General features: G+C 60.5%; 2 protein-coding genes across 3 annotated transcripts; one reads left to right on the top strand and one right to left on the bottom strand.

Moving 5' to 3' along the window:
• Nucleotides 1–675: 675 nt before the first annotated feature.
• LOC121362869 (contactin-4-like) lies at nucleotides 676–5367 on the bottom strand. The gene is made up of 6 exons (XM_041484772.1): nucleotides 5181–5367; nucleotides 3748–4077; nucleotides 3389–3658; nucleotides 3159–3218; nucleotides 2728–2776; nucleotides 676–2050 (listed from the first exon to the last, which is right to left on the bottom strand). Exons 1-6 carry the CDS (start codon nucleotides 5251–5253, stop codon nucleotides 2047–2049), a joined length of 786 nt encoding a protein of 261 aa, XP_041340706.1. The 5' UTR covers nucleotides 5254–5367; the 3' UTR covers nucleotides 676–2046.
• Nucleotides 5368–9176: 3809 nt separating this feature from the next.
• Nucleotides 9177–15775, top strand: LOC121362866 (tumor necrosis factor ligand superfamily member 10-like). 2 transcript variants are annotated; one of them, XM_041484767.1, is made up of 5 exons: nucleotides 9177–9512; nucleotides 11374–11520; nucleotides 11786–11822; nucleotides 12281–12388; nucleotides 12617–15775. In XM_041484767.1, the coding sequence occupies exons 1-5, from the start codon at nucleotides 9237–9239 to the stop codon at nucleotides 13048–13050; spliced, it is 1002 nt and encodes a 333-aa protein (XP_041340701.1). In that variant the 5' UTR covers nucleotides 9177–9236; the 3' UTR covers nucleotides 13051–15775. The 2 variants fall into 2 exon arrangements, with proteins under 2 accessions (XP_041340701.1, XP_041340702.1); XM_041484768.1 differs by lacking the exon at nucleotides 11374–11520.
• Nucleotides 15776–18722: the final 2947 nt, after the last annotated feature.

Raw genomic sequence — 18722 nt, 5'->3', positions numbered from 1 at the left:
AAAAACCATGGTGGGAGGAGGTAGATGCTGTCAACAGCTCTTCCTTAGGTCCATCCCAGGGCATCTGACACACTCTGGGATTTATTTACTCCATAAATCGTACTCAGCCTGTGCCAGGGGCTGTTTGTCCCGGCTGTCACAACGCACTGAGGTGTTTCCTGCAGCCTGAAGGAGTCTTTCCCAACCACAAACAGCTGCTGAGCACAGCCCTGCATCCAAAGGCCCCCAGATGAACCCCAGACTCCCCGAAAAGCCCCCCTGGGGCAGCCCTGAGCCAGCTCCTTGGAAGGCAGCTCCTCCCCAGGCACTGCCAGGGCAGCTGCCAGGTTCCCGTGACTCCAGGAACAGGGCCAGGTTAAAAATACCCTCACCCAGATTTGGAGCAGAGTTGTTGGGCTGTTCTTAACCCCAGCTGAGTCCCTCAGGCTGTCACTGCCACAGGAGCAGGTGAGGGAGGGGATGGGGATGCAGGAACCCCACAAGGGGAGCAAATGATGTCCTCAAGAGGAAGGGATCATCTCCCAGAGCCGGACACTGGGACAAATCCAGCATTCCCAGGTCTGCCACCAGCCACGCCCCACCAGGGACGGATTCCTACCCCACTGCTACCTCAGGCTCCAGCTACCCCAAGGGGGCATTTCCAACCCCTAAACACCACAGCAATACCCTCTGGGATAACACACACTCTTTATTAGCAGCAACAGACATCAACAAAACACAAAGTCTCCAAAACCAGTCACAGACAACTGCCCAAAACACTTAGAAAAGTATTTCTTGTAAAACATGTGCCTACGTTTTACACCCTCAAGTACAACAGAGAACATGACAACCTGCCCTTGCAGCTTCCAACAGGGTTGGAATCTCATTTATTCCACCCAAACTCCTCTGCTTCCTTTAATGTTTACACAAAACCCAAGGCTAAGACGGCCCCTTGCTAACAGCCCCTGAATCTCCCAGTCATCTCTCCCACAATTTTCCAGTTTGCCTTTGAGAGGTCCCCAGCCTGCTCCAGAGGTGCTGGGGACTGGCTCAGGAAGGGCCCTGGACCTGGGATTTCCCCCTCAGATCAAAAGGGGGTGCAAATGTCTTGGGGTGACCAAGAGTGGAGTCCAGCACCTGGGATAGTGTCCAGGTCTCTCCAGGCTGGGGATGCGTGCTCTGCCTCCAGGCTCAGCTGAAGGAGTAACATCCCCTCCACAGCAAAGCCTAGGAAAGCCCTGCAAAGGCAGCACGGGGAGGGAGAGGACAGGAGGGGACAGGAGCAGGGCTCCCTGTATCCAGCCAGGCCAAGGCCAATGTCACCTGCAGGAGCAGCAAATGGGAAGGACAAGCTGGCACCAGTACTGGTGCTGGGAAGAGGAGGGAATGTCCCCAGGGACATCCCCAGATCCTGCAGAGCCCAGGGCTGGAGATGGGCTCAGGAGCATCCCCACCTCAGCCAGCTGCAGGGATTTCCTTGGGATCTGCTTTGGGATCTTTGGGATTTTTTCTTGGGAAACTGAACTCCTTTGCTGCTCCCCCATTCCCTGCCAGCTCCTGATGCCTCCGCTCCCTCCAGCTGCACACCCAGCACAATCCTGCCCTTTCTCCTCCCTCCAAGGGTCACACGGAGCAGGATGCCCAGAACCTCAGCCCCTGAGCCCCCTGGCAAACCCCTGGCACAGCAGGACAGGGGGAGGCCCCGGGGAGGCAGGGCTGGCACTGCGGTACCTCCCAGCAGCCCCAGGACTGTGGATTTGGCCAGCAGGGACAGTGGCTCTTTCCAGAGCCAAGAGCCCATCGAGGCCTCTGGAAGAAGCCAGGAGGATGGAGGGAGGGAGCAGGTATATCCGTCTCCCCAGGGATGCACAACAGGAAGAGCAGGACAACACAGAAATAGTCCAAACCAGTGTTTTCCAAAAAAATATTTGCCGGTTCTGGGAGCTTGAACATTTCACAGGTGAGCTTCCGAGAGGCTGGGATGGGATGGGATGGGATACCTGGCACTCCCAGCAGTATCCATCACCAGGGTCACCAGGGAAGGGCAACAGCAGGGCTGACCCAGCTCTACCTGCAAGGAGAAGAGAGGGCCCCACATGAGCCATGTCCTGGGCACTTGGACCTCCCCAGAGCCTCAGCCAGCTCAGTGTCCCATGCTGGCAGTGGCAGCACCAGGAGGTCTGGACTTCTGCCCTACTCCAGATTCCAGAAGCTACCTTGGCCAATTTATCTGTCTGGAGTTCCCTGGGCTCTGACTGCACAAGACACCTGAGAGCTCCTTGTTTGTGACCTGCCATCTCATGGGATGGGTTTTCCATCCTTGTCTTCTCCATCCTTACCCTCACCCTCCAGGAAGCTCCAGTGAACAGCCTGAGTGTGTTTGTGGCCACAGAGAGGGAGCGATTTCTGAGAAAATCTCCAGAATCACTCACTTCCCAGAAATCTCTGGAGTATTCAAAAGCCCACCCATTATTTAGAGCTAAGGTAACCAGGAGTGTCAGGCTCTGGGTGGAGGAATCAGGAATATTTCCAGAGTGGGGATTAAATAGAGGGGAAGAGGGGACAGCAAACCCTTTGAGCCTCCAGGGTGGGAGAGCAGCCTCTTACTAGAGAGGCTGGAATAGCACCCTGAGCTCTCCTGCTTCTCCAGTTCACTTGAATCCAGCGAAGGATAAATTTGGGCTTGTAGAGAGAAAATTTTGGCAGGAGCAAAGGGGCCACCCCAAGAGAGGGCTAGAGGCATCTTACCAAAAGTTGCCACATGAGTTCTCCCTTCTCTGGCACCAGACGATGACACCTGGGGACAAAGCAGCAGCATCACAAAATCCCAGAACCGTTTGGGTTGGAGGGACCTTCAAAGCCCACCCAGTTCCAACCCCTGCCATGGGCAGGAACACCTTCCATTAGCCCAGGCTGCTCAGAGCCCCACCACCATCATCATCAATGCAGGCCAGCATGATCTCCTTGGACTGGGGACACCCTGCTGGAAACAGCAGCTGTGACAAAAGCCAGCCCCTGCCCACGGGATGCCAGGGTGGGAGAGCCAGGTCTTGGCAGGGATGTACCACAGGGGACCCTTTCACCCACCTCTGGTGGCCACAGCACTTGCCACAGCACCCACCAACCAGACACAGGGCAAAGAGTCACCCCAGCACCCACCTGCCCAGCCCAGCACCCACCTGCGAGCAAACCGATGATGACACAGGTCAGGACCACAGGCAGCACCACGTTGGCAGAGTCTGCAAAGGGGAGAACACAGAGCCTCTGCACCAGAGCAAATGTAACCTGAATTTAACCCACCCACAGCCTCCCAGCAAACCTGCCTGCTCAGCATAGGCAGGAAGAGAGAATCCCTTTTCTGGGACGGTCCCCCTGTTTCTTTCCTGGGCAGGGGAAGGCATGCACTCACGGTGGACCTTGAGCAGGAAGGAGGTCTCATTCTGGCTCACGGCGTTGCTCACCACGCAGGTGTAGTAGCCGCTGTCGCTGATGGACGCCCGCACGATGCAGAGCGTGGCGTTCTCCACAAACTGGATGCGCTCACTTCCCACGAGCAGCTCCCCGTTTTTCTTCCACCAGTAGGCATCTGCCTTCCCTTGCACCACGTTGCAAACCAGTTTGGTGTTTCCTCCTGCCTTCACCAAGGAGTTGCCCACAATTTTTGGCTCGGACAGCGGCTCTGGGAGAGGCAGAGGCAGCATCAGCGCTCAAACCCATGGCAATCCCGGCTCCCAGGCACGGAGGAGGGCTGGCCATGGCACCACTCACCCACAACGTGCAGATGGAACCAGGTCGTGGCCTCCTCCTGGGCCCTGAGGCGGTAGAGGCGGCTGTCCCCTTGCTGCAGCACCACCTGCAGCGACAGGTTGGACTCGTTGAACGTGGAGCGGTTCTCGTAGAGCCGGGACACGTTGGGGGGCTGACGGAAGCCGTAGCTGAGGATGACCCCCTCCTCCGAGCCCGCTCGGTACTCCCAGGACACGGCCCTGCTGCCCCGCAGCTCAGGGGCCGTCAGCAGCACGGTGCAGCCCACGGCCGACACCAGGCTGCCCGCGGCCGGGCGCAGGTCGGCCGAGTAGCAGGGAGCGAGCGTGCGGGCTGGAAGAGAAAGCAGGAGTCACCCCACAGCCGCAGGGATCCCACTTCATCCACCTGGGAGGTGCTGCAGGAGCCCTTCCTGCCTCAGCTGCGGAGGGAATTATTTATAGAATCATGAATCATGGAAGAGTTTGGGTTGGAAGGGACCTTAAAGATCACTCAGTTCCATGGGCAGGAACACCTTTCACTATCCCAGGCTGCTCCAAGCCCCAGTGTCCAACCTGGCCTGGAACACTGCCAGGGATGGGGCAGCCGCAGCTCCTCTGGGAAACCTCTGCCAGGGTCCACCACCTACACAGGGAAGAATTTCCCCCAATATCCCATCTAACCCTGCCCTCTGGTAGTGGGAAGGCATTTCCCCTTGTCCTGCCCCTCCATCCCTTGTCCCAAGCTCTCCTGGAGCCCCCTTAGGCCCTGGAAGGGGCTCTGAGGAGCCTGGAACGGGCTCTCCTGGATCCTTCTCCTCTCTGAACACCCCCAGCTCTCCTAGCCTGGCCCCAGAGGGGCTCCAGGCCTCAGAGCAGCTCCGTGGCCTCCTCTGGGCTCTCTCCAGCAGCTCCAGGTCCCTCCCATGCTGGGCCCAGGCTGCTCTGCAGCTGGGGTCTCACTGAGGGCAGAGGGGCTGAATACCCCCTGCTCGCACTCTGGGGCTGAAGCCGTGTTGGCCGGGCCCTGCTCAGCTTCTCACCCACCCACACCTCCAAATTCTTCAGCAGGGCCATGGAAATGCTCCCTCCTGCTTTGAGGGGCACACACGGAGCTGTGGGACCCCCCGGGCACAGCCCCCCCGCGGGCCCCTGCCGGGAACCCGCGCTGAGAGCCGAGAAAAGCCGCAAGTCCCTTCCCGACCTTCCCCTAAAAGCTTTTCTCCGGGATTAAGGCGTGCCCGAGCATGGAGTCGCCTTCGTGTCTTAAATCAGGCGCCAGGAAAAGCTTCCCAAAGCCGGGAGTGGCTCCATGCCGGGGGGGGAACAGGGGTCCCGCCCGCCTCCCCCCGCGGCCCAGCTCGGCCAAACCTGCCCAGAACGGCCAGGGCAGACCCCGGGCACCCGGAGCGGGACCGACCCGTCCCGGCCACCCCCGGCCCCGGGGCTGACACTCGCCTGTGACCCCCGGGGCGGCCGCGGCGCTGCCGGGGGCGAGGAGGAGGGGGAGGAGGAGGGGGACGGGGAACATCTGCGGGGCCGCCAGGCGACAGCTCCGCCACGAGCCTCGGGCTGCTCCTCTGGGCGGGACCGCGCGGGGCCTGCCCTCCGCCCTCTCCTCCTCCTGCTCCTCTTCCCCTCTCCTCGCCTCCCCTTCCCTCCTTTCCCTCCCTTTCTTCCCTTCCCCTCCTCACCTCCTCTTCTCTCTTCTACTCCTCCTCTTTTTCTATTTTCCTCCCGCCTTTCTCCTCCTCTCTGTTCCCCTCTTCTTCCCTTCCCTTCCCCTCCACTCCTCTCCTTTCCCTCTCCCGCCTCTCCTCTCCTTTGCTCCCCTCCTCCTCTGTTCCTCCTTCCCCTCTGTCCCTCTCCCCTTTCCAGGACTTCCAAACCCAACACACAGAATTCCCCCAAGGCGCTGCCTCCTCCCGTCCTTCCTCCTCTGCCTGTCACGGTGCAAAACCCCCAGATCCCAGCTCGGGGCACCGGGGGAATGGCCTCACCCTGTCCCCTCTCCTCAGGATCCCACCTCAGCCACAAAAACTGTGGGTTTAACCATTTCCTGGAGCAGCCCTTCCAGATCCCGGCAGGGCTGTGGGAAGGACGGGACATGGCTGGGGCGCTGCTCCTGCACGAGATTCACCTCGCAGGGTTCCAGGTGGGATCGGGACAATGTTTTTCTCCTTCCCCAGGAGGTTGGGCAGCTTGGGAATTGCTGGGGGCTTTGTGGCAGGGTTAAAAAAAAAACAAACAAAACAACCATGTGGAGGATCTCCAGGGGAACATCAAGAGGAGGAACGGGGACACAGGTGTGGCCAGGCAGGAGCCCACGCAGCGATCCCAATCCCACTAGAGGGAGCGAGGAGATCAGCTGTGCCAGGAGCCGCGGAGGCGCTGGCACCGGGGAGCCCAGCCCAGGGAAGGAGCTGCAGCAGAACTCGCCTCTCGTTGCCTGTCATTGTGTCTGTCATTGTCTGTCCTGTCATTGCCTGTCATCCATCGCCGGAGTGCAGGAACGCTCCTGGCCGGGGCATGGATGTCTCAAGACCTGCTGTCCCGCCTTGGGATGTTCCTCATCCCTCCTGGGAAAGCTCGCGGCTCCAGGGTTTTGTGGGGCTCCTCCATCCATCCCTTCCCTGCTAAACTCCCGCCAGCAGCACAGGGAGCACCCCTGGGTCCCCACAGAGCATTTCTGCACCTTTTTTCCCTCTCTCCCTACACCTTGGCTCCCAACCTCTACCAGCCAGAGACCAGGAAGGGCTGTGAGGACCAGCTTGTGCCCTTCCCAGCCAATGTTCTGTCCCACCTGGGTGACCATCCATCCCTCCATCCCTCCAGCTGGCATGTGTGAGGCTGGAGCAGCTCTGGAGCAGCTCCCATGCCACCGGGCAGGGAATGTCTGCACCTGCTCTGTGATAACAGACAAACAGGGACAAACAAACACTGGCCCCAGCCCACGGGAAGGAGACAGCCAGGGAAGGCTGGGGTGCTCCCAGGGTTGGAGGGAGGAGGTTGGGCACCTGACCCTCCCACTGGAAGTACGGTGTGATGAAGAAGAGGTTTTTCCCAGAAAACATCTCAGTACAGGAACTGATGGGTTCCAATCGAAAGACAAACATCTGAGGGCACATTCCAGGGAGGTTACAGCAGCTCCTGAGCTGCACGCGATGACTTCACGTCGCAGGGGCTGCTGTTTCCCGAGGGAGGGCCGTGTGATCATCCCTGTTCGGAGTCATGAGCAGCCAGAGCCAGTGCCAGGCTGGGCTTGGCTGAAAGGAGCAGTGCGGGGAGCTGAGAGCCGGCCCTGGGACCTCCCCGGGAGGAGCATCCTGCACTGACCCAGCTCAGCGGGTCTGCCTTGGCCATCCCAGGAAACGTGGAAAACAACAAAACTTGCACGTTCCACTGTCCTGCCAGAAGGAAACTGAAGCGAATCTAAGGGACAGGCTGGGAAATGCCAGACACAGCTCCATGTCCGTGTCGGCATCTCCTGCTGAGCTTCCCCCATCTCAGCCTCACTGAGAGCACCAGGAAACCCCAACAAGCCCCTCTCCTGCTCCCCTGCACTTGCTCTGCACCGCGGGTCACTGAGGAAACAGATTTCCAGACTCTGCCTGACCCAGCTCTCCCAGTGCACAGACCAGGAAACATTAGAAGTGAAAAACAACTCCTCAGCCAGGATTGAGGCATGCTTTTCCCCCTGGCTCCCACCCAATTTTCTCTGCACAGCTCCAGTTCTGGTCCTGCCCTGACTCACAGACAAACCTTCTCTCTCCAAGAGGGCAGCCCCAGGCTCCGGGGTTCTGATTGCTCCTGGTTTCCCTGTGCTCCTCAGCAGAGCTTAGCCATGCCCCTGTCCCATCCCACAGAACAGCACAGAGAGCAGTGATCCCAGGTTCCGTCCGCACAAACATATATGCCCCAAATGGCAAATCAAAGAATCATGGAATGGTTTGGTTTGCAAGGGATCTGAAATCCATCCCATTCCACCCCCTGCCATGGGCAGGGATACCTTCCACTAGAGCAGGCTGGCAGCTGTTCCCCAGATGTGCCCTTTGCAGCTCTTCCCCCCTCACCGGCTCAGCAGGTCCTGAGTCCTTTTCCTGAGAACAACCAGGAGGGTTGAGTTGTCATGGGATTTTTTTAGACATAATTAGTCACCTCCCTCCCAGATCAGCACCCTTCCCAAACTCCAAGGAAGACATCTTGCCTGGGGAAACATCTCTGAGCCAGAGCAGGGATGGGGCACTGGCACTGGGTAGACACTGAGCTGGCAGAATCAGTCTGAGCAGGGAGACACCGAGCAGGGAAATCAATCCTGGGCCTGGCAGATGCTTTGGGGTGGGAGATCCCCTGCTCTGAGCCCCAGGGGCTCAGAAGAGCCCTGCCTTCATAGTACTTCTGGGGACACTCCAGGGTCAGACATCCGGGGGAGGGGATGGCCCGCGGGGGCAGCCACCTCCATGATGGTCTGGGGGCTGCTGAGCTGGCTGGAGCCTGGATGGAGGCTGCCCACTCTTCCCAGGGCCCAGGGGACAGGAGGGAGTGGTTCTGCAGGGATACCAGTGCTCCTGTGCTTTCTCAGATCTCACTTCATTTCACAGGTAACAGCATCTGGAGCCACAGACTTGCCTGAGCACAGAGCCGCCACGGCAGCACCAGGGAACAGCAGCTTGTCCCACCTTTCTGCTTTCCAACCTGCTCCACATTTCTATTGTGGAACAATGGGAATGTGAGCCAGCAGCAGGACAGAGCCTGGGGCTCAGCAGGGATGGACAGCCCTGTGCCCAGTCCAGGAGGGAAGGGTGGGCATGGCCCCCACAGCAAGGCCTCCAGATCTTGTCCCGTCCTGAAATCCTGCACCTCTCTGAGCCTTTGCTGGTGGCCAGAGCTGACGTGAGGCCCATCACCTAAACCTGGCTCAGATCGTGTCCCTCCAGCCCTGAGACCCTCTGTTCTCAGCCCAGGGACACTGAGGTCTTCTCACCTGGAGTCACCCCAGCAGCTCCCACACCGTCCTGTGATGGTGGCATGAAGCATATTCATAAATCATGGAATGGCTTGGGTAGGAAGCCCACCCAGTGCCACCGCCTGCCCTGGGCAGGGACACCTTCCACTGTCCCAGGCTGCCCCAAGCCCCAGTGTCCAGCCTGGCCTTGGGCACTGCCAGGATCCAGGGGCAGCCACAGCTGCTCTGGGCACCCTGTGCCAGGGCTGCCCACCCTCACTGTTCCCAGTACCCCATCTAACCCTGCCCCCTGCCAGAGTGAAGCCATTCTCTGTGTTCTGTCGCTGTGTACCCGTGCAGTGACACTCTGGGGCTCTCCGGGGACACGTACCGTCCCCGCGGACCCGCTGCCTCCCGACCGCAGCCCCGGGGCCACCATCGCCCCCGGCGTCCCCTCGGTGGCCACGAGGCCCCGCCCCCCCGGCCACAGCCCCCCCCCAGCCCCGCCCCGCCCCGCCCGTCCCGCCGCGCTCGGGCCCGGGGCAGCGGCACCGGGACGGGACCGGGCCATGGCCCCGCACCCGCCCAGCGCCGGGCAGTACCTGCGCTCCGACAGCGCCGGCTCCGACACGCCTATGCTGGCCGAGGGTCCCGCTGCCGGGCCCGCTCCCGGTGACTGTCTCGGTCCCGGTGCCGCTCCGGACGGCGGCCCCGGTGCGGCGCGGGGGCAGCGGCGGCGGCGGTGCGGGCCGCTGTGGGGCAGCGTGGCCGTCATGGCTATCCTGGCGCTTCAGATCGCCTCCACCACCGGCCTCTTCGTCTACTTCACCATGGCCATCTCCAAGGTGAGCTTTGTCCTGGGACCGCCAGCGGGGCTGCGGCGCCGGGAGTCCCGCGGCTGCGGGAGGGCTCAGCCCGCTGCCGCCCCTCGCCTCTGCCCGCCGGGCACGGCAGCGACCGGCGCCGTCTCGCCGCGGGTCCAGGTGCGGGCTGCGGGGTGGACACTGCCCCAGCTCCCCAGGGAGCCGCGGGTCCAGATGTGGATTGGGGGGTGAACACTGCCCCAGCTCCCCAGGGAGCCGCGGGTCCAGATGTGGATTGGGGGGTGAACACTGCCCCAGCTCCCCAGGGAGCCGCGGGTCCAGATGTGGGGTGGGGGTGGACATTGCTCGAGCTCCGCCCGGAGCTGCAGATCCAGCTGTGCAGGCGTGGGCGGAGGGGTGGGCACTGTCGCCGATCCAGATGTGGAGAGACTGCGCCTTTGTCCTGAGCCCCGCCTGGAGCTGAGGTTTGCACTGGGAGAGGGGGGCTCCCATCGGAGTCTCCACCCCCAGAGGGACTTCCCTGGGCTCCAGGCCCCACTGACCCCTGGTTCTGGCTTCATCTCTCCCTCCTCCCATTCCCATCTCCCCCACACTCCAGGACCCCCAAATCCGCCTCACCCCCTTTGTGAGATGCTGGGACCCCCATTCCAGCAGCTCTTTGCTTGCTCCAGTGCAACCCCACCAGCTGTGCTGGGATCCCGCCATTCCCACCTCCCACGGGGTCAGTCGAGCAAAACCACTCCCAAACTTGGCCGTGGCGGGTCTGATCCTTTCAACAGCCTCGCCAGCCCCTCCCCTCAGCTGCTGATTCCGACCCACAACAACCCCTCAGCAGCGGGAGGGAAACGCTAGTCAGGAGATCCATGGGCAGAGGGAAGTTCGGGACTGGCAGCAGCTCCATGGAAGCCACCCTCATCCCTGAGGGTGAGGCAAAAAAAAAAAAAAAAAAAAAAAAAAGGGTCCTGCCGTGCCAGACATTCCACAAAACACACCAGAGACGGGGAAGAAGGAAAAGCCCTGCCACGGATGCAGGGGGAATAAACAGCCTGTCTGGATCCAGCGGAGCATCCTTCAGAGCGGGCTCCAGCCCTCCTTCGGGCTTTGTCTCCATCCCTGGGTCACATGAGGTCCCGCTGTGAGGGATTTACATGAAAGGCGGGGAGAGGAGGGGAATGGGGAGACACAGCCCCAGGGAAGAGGCGGAGGGAAGAGAAAACCACTGTAGTGGAACAATTTGGGCTAATTTCAGCGGCCGGTCACTGGATCTGTGCTGGAAGCAGGGAGTCAGTCTCCTGGAGCCCCTTTAGGCTCTGGAAAGGGCTCTGAGCTCTTCCTGGAGCCTTCTCCAGGTGAACACCCCCAGCTGTCCCAGCCTGGCTCCAGGGCAGAGCGGCTCCCGCCCTCGGAACATCTCCGTGGCTTTCTCTGGAGCCGCTCCAGCAGCTTCCCGTGGCGGGCTGGCCCCGGTTCCGCGGGCGGGCACACGCCACAGTCAGCCCGGACACGCACCCGCCGCGGGCATTCCAAGGGAACAGCCCCATCCCGGGGGGATTCGCTGCCTTGGCAGCACCCGGCGCTGCCACCTGGGCGGGCAGGTGTGTTCAGGAACAGCCTGCGAGCCCTCCCGCGGGGAATGGCCGGGGCAGGGCCGGCCGGGGGACCAGGAGGGCAGAGATGAACCCAGATCTTTTCAATCTGACCTCACAGCGCTGTGCTGTGGGTCCAGAGGCTGAACTGATCCCAGTATCCTGGTTGTTCTCTGAGCGCCCAGGTGCTGGAGGAGCAGGGCTGAAGGCAGCTGCCCCCTGCTCACACCCCAGCAGGATCCCAGCTGCTCCCTCGCTCTGTCCCAGTTTGCCATCATGCTCTGTTTCCATCCCAGCTGAAATCCCAGGCTCCGGGCAGCGCAGAGGAGCTGCGGTGTCTGCAGGTGCTCAATCAGCAGCCCGATGGCTCCAGCCTGGAGAAGCTGAGCAGCAGCCAGGGCTGCCTCAAGCTGGCCAGCACCATCAAAGCCTATGTGGCCACGGTGAGCCCGGGACAAGGGGCGGATGGGAGAGCTCCTGGTTGTCCCCGTGCCTCAGTTTCTCCATCTGCCTCACCAGAGCAGTGGGAGGGGGGAATAGCAGGACGGTTCAAGGTGGCAGTACGACTCAAGCCCATCACAGCGAGGAGGTGGTGGGGCCCAGAGCCAGCATGACAGGGAAGGTGATGGAGCCTTGGAGTAGGAGCTCAGGCATGGGGAAACCCTGTGTCACCTTTTACCAGAGAACTTTCTCTTCTCTGTGGTGCAGGTGACCGAGAACATCATCCGCAGGAGCGCAGTGAAGGGTGAGTCCCTCCTGGGCCAGAGCCTGACCCCCTGGGAGCTGTGATCCAGGGAGCTGTGACCCGTGGGAGCTGTGACCCATGGGAGCCGTGACCTGTGGGAGCTGTGACCTGTGGGAGCTGTGATCCAGGGAGCTGTGACCCCAGGGGTCCAGCAGGGGATGGGGGGGGTGCCAACTCCAGTGCTGTAAGCTGGGGCAGGAGAGGGGGGAGCCAGGATTGTCACTTGCCATGACAGGCACACATTCCAGGAACGGTCTGGGGGACAGCCACATCTGTTTGTCTGGAGGCGGGGGAAGCAGGGCCATGGCACACACAGATGTGTTGGTTGATGATTGACGAGACATTTCCATCCCTCAATAATCCTTTGCTCTGGTGGGTCAGTGGGGCATTCCCTGCCCTGCTGGCACGGGACCAGGTGTCCCCACACTGTTCTTACAGCATCTGTCCCTTTCCTGCAGAGGCCTGGCAGAGCTACTTCAACACCTCAGAGGGGCAACTTCCTCCCAAAATAGCTGGGAAACCCTCAGCACATCTCACCCTCCGCCCACAGAGCCTGGCTCAGGATGGTGAGTTGGGGAACCCCTCTGGGCACCGCTGGGTCTCCAGGATGGGAACAGGAGAGATCAAAGGGCAGGGGACCAGGATGGGATGATGGGGACAAGTGTCTCCCGTTCACTCAAGACCACCAAGCTCCACCCCTCCAAGCTGGATGACTGGGAAGGAGTCAGAGCCACCCCCTCCCCTCCATATGGCCGGGTCAGGTCGCTCCCCTCAGTGACTGTCCCTTCCCGCAGGACGCTCCCAGCGCTCCGGGAATCTCTCCCAGTCGTGCCGCCACGCCATCACGCACTGGGGGCACAGCAGCCTCCTGTCCCACGTGCAGAACATGACGTACCGGGCCGGGCGGCTGCGCGTCGAGCAGCCGGGCAAGTACTACGTGTACTCGCAGATCTACTTCCGCTACCGCGGCGCCGGCCGCGACTCGGGCCCCCAGCTCGTGCAGTGCATCCAGTGGCAGCCGGCGCACAGCCCGCCCGTGCTGCTGCTCAAGGGCGTGGGCACCAAGTGCTGGGCGCCCGAGGCTGACTACGGGCTCCACGCGCTCTACCAGGGGGGACTCTTCGAGCTCAAGGCCGGTGACGAGCTCTTCGTCTCCGTCTCCTCCTTGGCCATCGACTCCAGTGACGCAGCAGCCAGTTACTTCGGGGCCTTCCGGCTCGACCTGTGACGCCCCCTCCGCTCCCACCTGGCCCCTGGACAGCGGCCAATGGCCCGGGGTGCCGCAGGGTTCTTACGGCTGCGTTGTCCCTTCTGGTGAGGGGTGAGCCAAGAAGGGCACAGGGGTGGCTGCCCGCAGGGCCTTGCTGTGCTCGGTGCCACCCTCCACGTGGGAGGAGCCGTGAACCAGGAAGGGTCTCCGAGGGCCTACAGGGGACACGTACAAGGAGGGACATCCTAGCCCTGGTGGCACAGCACCTCCCAACGGCTCCCTGCAGCAGGAAAGGCACCAGGGTCACATCTGCAAGACAAAGTGTCCCCATGATAGGGTGACACCCATGAGTCTGATGCTACCTTGGGCAGGGCTGTGGGTGCCAGGACCTGGGGCTAGAAGCACCCCAGGGCATAGGGCTGACACCCCTGGGGCACACGTTGTGGGGATGGGGCAGGTCCAGCGTCAGCCTCTGGAGGGGAATGAAGGAGTTTCAGTTTGGGAGATGAAAACCTGGGGCAACGGCAGCGATACTTGCAGGGAGGGCAAAGGGCAGGACCGTGACACCGCAGCAGTCACCAGTCCTGGCACCACACCTGGCACATGGCACTGGGGCACGTGGTGACTGAGCCAGGCTGCACAGGACCAGGAGCTCAGCACGGCTGCTGACCCAGCACCTCTTCCCATGTGGATTTTGTCCCCCCCAGCCCTCATGGACAGCGCAGTCCCCACTTCCTCACACCTCCAGCCCTGGCAATCCCTGCAGGATTCCAACTCTGGGTGAGCCCACTGGTCACAGCAAGACCTTGGAGGGACCAAACCAGCTCTGGGGTGATGGAGGCCATCCCAGAGACCAAAGGTGGGTTCAGGCAGGGGGCAGAGCAGGGCCCAGCTGGCTCAGCCCATGGACACTGGGTGGGTACAGCCCCTTTTCAAACTCCCCCTGTACTTTCTGTATCCTACTGAGACTGGGGGGATTTACACATTGGCAGTGTGGGCTGCCAGAGGCATGGGGCTCCCAGGGAGGATGGAATAAAGCCTTGTACTCCAGCACAGGTGTGGCCCCTTTGCACCCAGGACACAGCCCCAGACAGGGTGGGCCCAGAGCCAGGTGGAGCAGGGCTGGGGCACTGCCAGAGCTCCAGACAGAGCCCAGCAAAGTCCTGCTCATCCTGCACCCACAGCATGTCCAGGGGCTCTCACCTGCCAGCCCCCACGGACACCCGAGGCAATCCCAAGGGGATGTGTTCCTGCTGGGCTCAGCTCCTGCAGAAACCCCATGAAATCTGAGCCCATCCCAGCTCCCCCCCTGCACCCATCAGCTCCCGGGGGTCCCAGTGCTCCCCCTCTTTGGGATTGCCGAGCCCAGCCCAGGCCGAAGCCAGGCCCCGGGGTCACCGATGGGCTGTTCCTGGGCAGCTCCTGCCATCCCTCCTGCAGCTTCCCAGGCCTGACTCCTGGCCCTGCACATCCAGCCAGGGCTGGGGGCTGAGCCAGGCAGTTCCCACATCCCCTACCCCCAGCTGCTGGGCATTCCCACTCTCCAGGTCCCATCTCCTGCAGGCTCCCAACCCAGAGGGGTTGCTACAGCCCCCACAGCACAGTGCCATCCTGGCACCTGGACCGGCCCCAGTGCAAGGGAAGATTCCCCAGCTCATCCAGAATGTCCAAAAGCTCATCCAAAGCCAGAGAGCACCAAGAGCAGCCTCCAAAAGGGTGATAGGGCTGATCCCCCCATGGCAGGGCTGTGAGGCCCCATTTTCCCAGGCCCCTTGGAGGGATGGAGGGAGGGAGCTGAGCCGAGCCTTGGCTCTGCAGCACTTGGCCCTGGAGCACGCTGGGCTCTTGGCAAAAAAAAAAATATTCCAAATCCCTCCATTCTAAAACCATCCCTTTTCCTCCACCTCTCATCCCCCCTCCTGCTGTCCCAGCCACCTCGGTCACCCACAGCAGGGCTCTTGACATCCTCAGGTCTCAAACACCCCTGGGAGCACTGAGCTTATCCCACCTCTGGCAGCAGCCATGGGAGAGCAGGGCTGAAGCAGGGAGCCGGGGCTGCAGGAAATGCAGCAGGTGGTTCCAAGATTTCCTTTGAAAGGGAGTTGAACACGGCCAAGGGAGCCGGCAGAGGCTGTTTGCCATGGAGGAAGCAGGGAAAGCAGTGAGTGGGGAGAGCTGGGCTCAGTGCCAGCAGGCAAAGGCCCACCCCGTTTTCCTGGAAAGGAGAGGGCTGGTGGGTGGATGGATGGGAGAAGGAGAACTCCAGCAGCATCAGGGCAAAGAGCAGCCTCACCCTGTCTGGGGAGAGCCCAGCTGGAATTCCTCACTGTGAGGAACGGGCACAGGTTACCCCGAGAGCCTCGGCCCCTGCAGCCCCTCTGCCTCCTCCACTGTCCTCCCTGCCCTGGTGCTTCCAGCAGAAGGCCTGGACACCCCCAGCCTGGCCAGGGCCGGGCTCCCACCTGGACAAGTGGATGGGCCACCAGCAGGAGAACCCAGCAGTGTGAAAACCCAGCCTCCACAAAAACTGCCTGAGGCACCTGTGCCAACAGTGCTTGTCCCAGGACGTGCTCCAGGAAAGAAAGAACAAAGTATGGAAAGACCTGGGTGAGGATACGCCACTTTTCTCTGACTAAGGAAACAAAATCTGCTGTGCAAATGGAGCAAAGTACTCAAGATTTCTCATACAACTTTTCTGTTATTGTTAAAATTGTTTATTAGAAATTACAGCTCACTATTTTAATGTGTGCATTGCTGACAAGTTCACTGTAACTCCTGCTAGAAAGCAAATTCAATGGTTCCTAAACTAACTCTGCAGCCCCTCACACAGCCTCCTCTGCCAGCACCTCCCTCAGGCTGGGGAGAGCCACAAGAATGAACAACTACCCATTATCCCTTCTGACCCTGTCCCCCAAAACCGAGAGCTCCAGCTCTCCAGGCAGCATGTCCCTACAGTGTCCCTAGTGTGACAGAGCCTCCCGAGCCTCCCAGCCCTTCCTTAACACCTCAAGCTGAAGGAGGACCGGGTCAGAAGGGATAGTGGGGAGAAATTCCCTGTGAGAGAGGTGAGGCCCTGGCACAGAGTGCCCAGAGCAGCTGTGGCTGCCCCTGGATCCCTGGCAGTGCCCAAGGCCAGGCTGCATGGGGCTGGGAACAGCCTGGGACAGTGGAAGGTGTTCCTGCCCATGGCAGGGGATGGAGCCAGATGAGCTTCATGACCCTTCCAACCCAAACCATTCCAGAATTCTGTGATTCCCTCCTGCTCAAACCCAGCCTAGGAGGTGGGGGGGTGACTGCAGCACTAACAAAATCCGCACACTGACCTAATTTCCCATGGCCTCGCCCTGTGGATTCAATCCAGACACAAAGTGCTTCCTGCAGCTGCTGCCAAAGGACCCTCTTATCTCCACTGCCGTAGGAGCTGCTTTTACCTCAGCCCAGGGCGCTCACAGCCCCGAGCCTTCGTCTCTAAATACGTCCTGGGCCAAAGGCTCTTTTTTTTCCTTCTTTGTTGTTATGAACCAGCCCATTGCTACTTCCAAGTCTCCATCCCTGCCCAGACACGATCTCGTTTTACTTTCAAGTCCTCAGCCTGGCTCGAGTTCACAGAAGGGAGAGGAAATCCACGCTGAAATCCACGTCACCCCGGCAGGAAATCATTCCTTGGGACACCGTAAATAAAGGGCACAAAGAGAGGCAGCGGGGTGTGGTGTGAGCCCAGCAGCGCCCCTCGCTCTGCCCCAGGGCACCTCACCAGCCACCAGGCAGGAATTCAGGCTGAAAAAAGAGGGAAACAAAACACAAGCCTCTTTCCTACATCACGAAGGATTCGTGGAGCCGCTGGATCCTCTTTAAACCCCCAGGAAAGCATTGATCCTGGGGCGCTGTGAGGCAGCAGGGGAGGCCCGGTGCTGCTGCGGGCAGGAGGCTCAGCTCATCCCTTGAGGAATCCCAGGCGCTTTGGATCGGAAGGACCTTTAAGGGCCATTTAGTGCAATCCCATCCCAGCTGTGCTGCTCCCAGCCCCTTTCCCGCGGCTCCACTGAGACCCCAGATGAAGAAGGGGATTTCTCTCCTGTCCAGGACCAGCTGTCGTTCCCCGTGCAGCCCGTGGCTCCCGGCAGCAGCGGGGCCGTTCCCCGCTTCCCTCTCGGTCTCGGCACGCCCGGCCCAGAGCCGAGCACAGGGGAGGCGCTGAGCCAGCTCCAGCACGGGCCTCCCGCACCACTCACCACGGCTTTCTCCTTTTATTCCCCCATGAGACAAGCTGGAGACATCGGGAAGGAATAATTCAACTTTTAAAGAAAGTTCCTAATTTTGTGTCCTGTTCAAACCCCCTCCAGTATTCCACAGAACCAAGAAATCAGACTGGTTTGGGTTGGGACCTTAAAGATCAGATCAGTGGGAGGCTCAAAGTCGGCTCTCCCCAGCCTCATCCTGCCCTTCCAGCATCCGACAGCCAAGTGCATCCAGCCCTCACCCCAGAGAGGTCCCCAAAGTCATGGGCCATAAACGGGATATTGCAACACCCCCCGGTCCTTCCAGCTCACTCATCCAGTGGATGGACCTCCCCGGCTCTGTCCTGCATCCCTGTGTCTGCCCAAGGGAACCACAGGGCTCCTCCTGGAGTGAACAGTGGAAGAGCAAGAACTGGACTGGGCAAAGCCCTTCTCAGGAGCTGGAAGTTTGGCATCTTGAGGACTCCAGATCCTGCCGGCACCCACAATGAGCCTCCCTAAAGCCCGGCTCTACTGGGCTTTTCCTGCCCTTCCCGCTCCCACCCTCCCGGACTGGACTTTATCGGGAAAGCATCCCCAGGACACCTCTCCCACTGAAAAACAATCCATGGGACAGACACAGCAGCAGCTGAGGAGAGCCAGGAGCTGCTGGGCAGGTGTTTCCTGCCCCGGGCTCCCATCCCCATTCGGCAGAGCAGCTGCAATTCCCTCTGACAGCTGCTCCCTGCCCTCCTTCCTCAGGAGCAGCTGGAATGAGGCACCAGCCAGCTGGGATGGTCCATCTGGGATAACCCTGCACATGGGTTTCCCTTTTGGCACCTTACCTTTGCACTGGGCTGCTGCCGCCTTCCCACAAGGAGAGAAATACACTCATGGATCATGGATCTTATTGAAGCAGGACCACATTTCCCAAGCTGGGAACCTCCTGAGGATGGTACAGTGAGGAGAAAATAGAAAAGCTTTGTGTTTCTGGTGTCCCAGGTGTGCCACAGGAACAGAAGCACACAGGACAGGCATTCCCAAAAAGGAACTCCCAGGGGACTGGGAGAAGGCAGCTTCTTCCCTGAACTCAGCCCCAGCTCCCAGGAGCATCCACCTGCCCTCCAAACAGAACAAAAAGGGGCATTTAAAGGCAAAGCTGCTGCGGGCACGGGCTGAAGCAAAACATGAAGAATTCCAACCATCTCCTGCTGCACAAAACCACCACAGACCAGTCCAGGCATTTATTTTCCAAGCAGAAGGAACTGGATCCATCAGTGACATCTCAGATTGAAGCAGCTTTGAGCTGTACAAGGATTGAGACATCAGGTGGAAGCAGCAGAGCAGGGACTGGCTGCTGGCTGGCTTTGGAAGTTCAATAATCTGGCTTTTGCTCCTTGGAAAAACAAGGAATATGTTTGTATCAGAGAGATTTTGAGAGGGACCCAGCCAAGTCAAGCCAGAAGTCCCCAC

This window comes from Pyrgilauda ruficollis, unplaced genomic scaffold (assembly GCF_017590135.1).
Source record: "Pyrgilauda ruficollis isolate IOZ18807 unplaced genomic scaffold, ASM1759013v1 scaffold67, whole genome shotgun sequence".
In the NCBI taxonomy this organism is placed as follows: domain Eukaryota; kingdom Metazoa; phylum Chordata; class Aves; order Passeriformes; family Passeridae; genus Pyrgilauda; species Pyrgilauda ruficollis.
Note: the sequence above shows the minus strand (reverse complement) of the source record. Positions and strands in the feature narration are given on the sequence as shown.